General features: G+C 29.8%; 1 protein-coding gene across 1 annotated transcript; it reads left to right on the forward strand.

Moving 5' to 3' along the window:
• Window positions 1-369: 369 nt before the first annotated feature.
• Window positions 370-2838, forward strand: LOC130665934 (uncharacterized). The gene has a single exon (XM_057466562.1). It carries the CDS (start codon window positions 370-372, stop codon window positions 2836-2838), a length of 2469 nt encoding a protein of 822 aa, XP_057322545.1.
• Window positions 2839-6346: the final 3508 nt, after the last annotated feature.

Here is a 6346-nt window from a genome sequence, read left to right on the forward strand (position 1 = left end):
AAGTTTGAAAGTTTGAATAATTTAGCTATAAATGTTTATGGTATAGATCCTCAAACAGTGATTAAAAATGGAAAATCGGTAATTAAAAATATAGTAATACCATTATATTTAACTAATAATTTCGATTCAAACAAACCAGTAATTCATTTATTAATGGTTGAAGCTAGTGAATCTTTAAATGATGATGTAGAAAGTTTTGAGCCAATTTTCCATTTTGCATTTATTAAAAATCTATCACGATTGATTAAAAGTCAAATTACAAAAAGTAAGAATAAATTGTGGTTTTGTGATAGGTGTTTATGTCATTTTAAGTATCAAAACTCATTTGATAAACATAAGCTAGATTGTATAAAATTTAATAAAATTAGAATGGAACTGCCTACGGAAGAGGAAAAAATACTAAAATTTACAAATTATAAATACAAAGATATCGTACCGTTTGCTGTTTACGCTGATTTGGAGTGCACTCTGTTACCTGAGTCAGCTAATAATGATAATGGTTCTCAAACACATATCCCTCACAGTATTGCCATGTACACGCATTGTAGTTATGATGAAACTCTATGTAAATTTGAAATAAATCGGTCACCTGATTGTATTGAGTGGTTTACAAGGAAACTTGAAAATCTTGCACATAAAGTAAACAGTTTTCTGTGGGGTGGAATAGCAATGAAACCACTAAATTCTGAAGAAATTAGATATCACAATTCTATGAATATTTGTCATATTTGCTCGAAAGTAATATTAGCAAATGAAAAAAAATGTCATGATCACTGTCATTTTACAGGGAAATACCGGGGTCCAGCTCATAACTCTTGTAATTTAAACTTTAAGCGACCACATACAATACCTGTAGTTTTTCATAATTTATCAGGGTATGACTCACATTTTATAATCAAAGCTATAGCTTTAGATATTAAAGGATCTACGAAACTTTTACCTTTAAATAAAGAACACTATATCTCATTTACAAAGTCAATTGAAAAAACTAGAGTCGAATTACGTTTCATAGATTCTTTTAGATTTATGGCATCAAGCATAGAAAAATTAGCTTCATATCTAACTGACGATGACAAACAAATAACCCGTAAATACTATACTGATCCTGATAAATTCAAATTAATGATACGTAAAGGTGTGTTTCCCTATGAATACATAGATAGTGTTGATAAATTAGATGATAAACAGTTACCAGAAAAACAATTATTTTACTCTAAGCTAAATGATAATGATGTATCCGATGAGGATTACAATCATGCTCAAGAAGTTTGGAATAAGTTTAATATTAAAACATTAGGCGAATATTCAGATTTGTATTTGAAGACAGATGTCTTATTGTTAGCGGACATTTTTGAAAATTTTCGTCATAGTTGTCAGAAGACTTATGAGCTAGACTCGTTACACTATTTTACATCACCAGGACTTAGTTTAGATGCAATGTTAAAAATGACAAATATTGAATTAGAGTTATTGACTGATCCGGAAATGATACTCTTTATTGAAAAAGGCATTAGAGGTGGAGTATCTCAATGTACAAATCGATATGCGCAAGCAAACAATCGTTTAATGGGTGATGATTTCGATCAAAATAAAGATGAATCATATTTAATGTACTTTGATGTAAACAATTTGTATGGGGGTGCAATGAGTATGTCATTACCTCAGAGCTCATTTAAATGGAAGGAAAATATTACTCATGATAACATAAATACTTTATTCAATGCTAATGGTTCTGAAGGATATATATTAGAAGTAGATTTAGACTATCCGATCAATTTACATGAGCTCCATAAAGACCTACCATTGTGCCCTGAACATTTTGTACCTCCAAACTGTAAACAAGCAAAATTGGCAACAACGCTTTATTCTAAGAAAAATTATGTTGTACATTATAAGAATCTGCAACAATATCTTACTCTAGGTATGAAGCTTGTGAAAGTTCATAGGGTTCTAAAATTTAAACAATCGGCATGGTTAAAATCGTATATTGATAAAAATACAGAATGTCGAAAAAATGCTAGAAATGAATTTGAAAAGAACTTTTACAAGCTCATGAACAATGCAGTATTTGGTAAAACAATGGAAAATGTGAGAAAATATAAAGATGTTAAGTTAGTGACAAAATGGCATGGTAGATACGGTGCGAAATCTTTAATATCGAAACCAAATTTCCATAGTTTTACCATTTTTGATAAAGAATTATTATTAATTGAGTTAAAAAGAGTTAGAGCTAATTTTAATAAACCAATTTATGTTGGATTTACTATACTTGATTTATCAAAAACTTATATTTACGATTTTCACTATAATTACATTAAAAAAAAATTTACTAATGATGAATCAAAACTTATGTATACTGATACTGATAGTTTAATTTACTATTTTAAGGTTCCGAATATATATGAAATCATTAAACGTGATATTAAAATGTTTGACACCTCCGATTATCCTCCAAACAATATTTATGATATTCCATTAGTAAATAAAAAAGTTGTTGGTCTCATGAAAGACGAGAATAATGGTGAAATTATGAGTGAGTTTGTAGGACTTAGAGCTAAGCTGCATGCATTCAGAACTCATAAAAATATGAAAGCTAAAAAAAGAGCAAAAGGAGTCAAAGGATCAACTTTAAGAACTATCACGTTTAATGATTTTAAAAACTGTCTTGAAAAGCACACCAATGTAATTAAACCCCAATTCCTGATTAGAAGTAATAAACATGAGGTTAAGACGATTAAACAAACTAAATTAGCTCTGAGTTGGAATGATGATAAAAGAAAGTTGCAAGAGAATTCTCCAGATACATTACCATGGGGATATAAAAAACTGAAAAATTAATGTATAAATATAAAAATTATAATTTTTTATTTGTAAATGAAAATAAAATTTAAAAAAAACTAAATAACTTATTTTTTTTTTTTTTTTTTTCAAATATAATGTATTTTATTTCAGAAAAAATGTACAATTTTTTTATAATTCTGATTCGCTGATCCAACTGTTATGTGAGCTGTCAAAACCAAGCCATTTCACATAAACTCGATTTCCACGCTTTTTAACAATTTTTTCAATAAGGTATACATCAGGATATTTTACTTTGCTGAGCTCCTGTTCATAGAAGCCTCCTTCAATAGGTTGATCAAGGTAATCAGCAAGTTTATATGTCACAGGATAAGTATTTTGTATTGATTTGATTGTGAAAATTTCAGTCGTCCAGTTTGGTGTATATCCTTTCTCAAATACATGTTTATATTTGCTTATTCGTACCTTATCTCCAATTTTAAACTTTTTCTTTTTCACTGCTTGCTTGATTTGAAGAGGTTTATAAATTTTTTGTAAAACTAGTTTTTCATTGGTTGTGGTAACATCAGTCGGTTTCATTTTAATAGTTCGATGCTTGGTATTATTATAAGTGTTAACTAGATCATCCAGTATATCGATCCATTTGTAATTTCCGCGAAATGAAAATTTTTGCCACATTTTATTTTTTAACGTACGATTAAAGCGTTCACAGATCGATGCCTCAAGTTGCTAAATGTTGAATACATGTTAATATTGTAACGCTTCATAAGATTTTTGAATTCTTTATTATAAAACTCTTTTCCCTGATCTACATGTAAATTTTTAGGAATGCGTCCTTGTTTTAAAATTGATTCCATAGCAGCTGTAGTATCTTTAGCATTTTTACTCTTGATAGGCACCACCCAACTATATTTTGAAAAATTATCAATGATTGTAAGTAAATATTTATATCCGTTATTATTCGTAGAGTAAGAGATCATGTCGACAAGATCAGCTTGCCATGTTTCGTCTAAGCCTCATATATCAACATGACGACGTGGATAATTTTTACGAGCTTGTTTATGAAGCTCTTGAGCTATCACTGCTTTTTCACTATCCATTTTGATTTTCGAAAAGTTTGTTCAGTTTAAGTTCTATGTCGACAATCATTCGACCATCACGCACCACTGATTTTAAAAGATTCACCGTACGTGTTGTTAGGTCATCAATCTTTTTTTGTTGAAGATCAATTATTTTCTCTAATCCAATCACTTTGGATTCCAAAGTGGAAATGAGTTCTGATGTTGATGTTTGTTTAATATCTTGTTTTGTTTCATACTCTTGTATTTTTGATTCCATGACAATGATACAAGAATTATTATGATCAATTTTTTTATTTACAGGAACTAGTTGATTATTGATAGCAAGTTGCATAGTTTTTAAAGATATTGCATCAAATCCATCAGTAGGCTCACCAAGATTACAGAGTCTTTTATGATCCATATCATATTGACCGTCACTAGTAAATTTAAATCCTACTCCTGCAGGGCCAACACTACCACCTTTAACATTATCATTAGATGATGTTGAGACTCGTCCAAATATATCAATACCCATTTTGTTCTATCCTCATCAACAGTTTACAGACAAGTGATGAAATCTCAGCAGTACTCATGATTAATAAATAACTTTAGCTTCACGCAACTCTTCGATAATGGAAATTATTTCATTAGAATGACTTGGGTTACCAGCAGCTTGAGATGCTGTTAGTAATCGAAGACGATCAACGAGTTCATTACAATTGTCCCAGTAAACATAGTCAATATTTTTACGTTTTCTTGAAGCTGTCATGAGGGTCGGTAATCCTGAACCATTTTTATTTAAATTGAAGTATTTAGCTATGTAATCGTTGAATTTTTGTGTTTTTTCAGTGTAAATACTTCTTTCTGGATTATAATGCTTTCGATGTGTGTTGGTGGTCATAACGATCTCAACATATTGATTTTCATCATCTTGAGTAATGAGAGTTTTTTTAGGCTGTTTTTTAAACAACAATTCAAGTAATCCTGGAGTTAGAGTATAATTTTTATCATTAATAATGAAAGTAGTGTTATCTTTAAACGCAATTTCTGAATCACCAATAAATGTTCGATTATTTCTTTTACGAATACCATATCTTACATCTAGATCCTTATGATGTTTATGTAACATATTAAGATAGCTTGAGAGAGTATTAGTTGATTTATTGGGGGTACTTGTAGCATTAACATTTCTCTGTAAAATTGTTTGATTAGAACTTTCACTACTTTGATCATCAGTTATATCTTGAGTCTTTTCAGTTTGAGAATCGATAGTGTTATAAAAACTTGCATCACTTGCTTCATCGGATGAATTTGTGTGAGAAAAATTTTTTATCTGTGGCAAATTTTCGTTTTTTATCTGAGAAAAATTTTCAGTTTTTATTATTTTAGCATTTTCTACAAGCGTTTTCAGAGGTGTAACTATAGGTTTAAACATTTCACGCATTGTTTGTTCACTTGTATCTTTACCTAACTTTAATTTTTTATGTTTTTCACGGATGGCGTCACTAGCTATAGATATTTGGTGTAACATTTCCTGCTGTTGGGAAATATTTTTTAAATCCATGTTGTCACGATCAAGTACTTTACGTAACTGCATAAAATTCATCGATTGACAATTAATTTATACAAATAAAATTATCAAAACCTTTTCTGTATCGTCCATTATTCAAATCACTATCTTTATCAATAACAACAAAACCATATCTATTGCTAGAGTCATTATTCCAACATGCTGAGCACAATTCTTTAAAAGTATTATATGACATGTCAGTATTCACATGATCATTATAGATATGTTTTAAATTCATTTCATCTTGACGAAAAAGTACAAGAAAATTGACATTATCACGTATCAGATGTTTTGGAATACGTGTATAAGTTTGACAAAGATAAAAACTGTCAACATCGTTATGTCTACCCATACAAAAATATGCTCTTATATGATCTTGTTTCTCACATGCTACATCATCAAATATCATTAGTGAATTTGGCTGTGCGCCATCCGGTTTTACAACTTCTTCATGATCATTAAATGGAAAATAACCTAGACCTTCTATCGGTTGTAGAAGTGATTCTAAAAATTTATATTTCGGCTGGTTTAGAGATTTAGAATATAGATATATATTTTCAAATCTCAAGCCGTTAGGATGAGTAATTAATGCAAGAAGCGCATTGGTTTTTCCACAATTTGATGGTCCACAGAGCACTGCACGAACGGTATTCGGTAGTAGTGTACCATGCCGTTTTGGAGATTTTTTATCTCCTTGAACGATTTGATCGAAATTAATAACTGGTAATTTAGCTGATTGTTTCTGATATTTCATTTTTATTTTTCAAGATGTCGTGATGTTCATTCAACGATATTCAAATGACAACTCATTCGATTACCCATAAGTATTACCGTTTTATAGAATTTAAATTCAGTCGTGATGCATCAATGATTGAGTGTAGATGTATAAATAAGACGATGAAAATTGGTAGAGGTT

This window comes from Microplitis mediator, chromosome 3 (genome assembly GCF_029852145.1).
Source record: "Microplitis mediator isolate UGA2020A chromosome 3, iyMicMedi2.1, whole genome shotgun sequence".
NCBI lineage: Eukaryota > Metazoa > Arthropoda > Insecta > Hymenoptera > Braconidae > Microplitis > Microplitis mediator.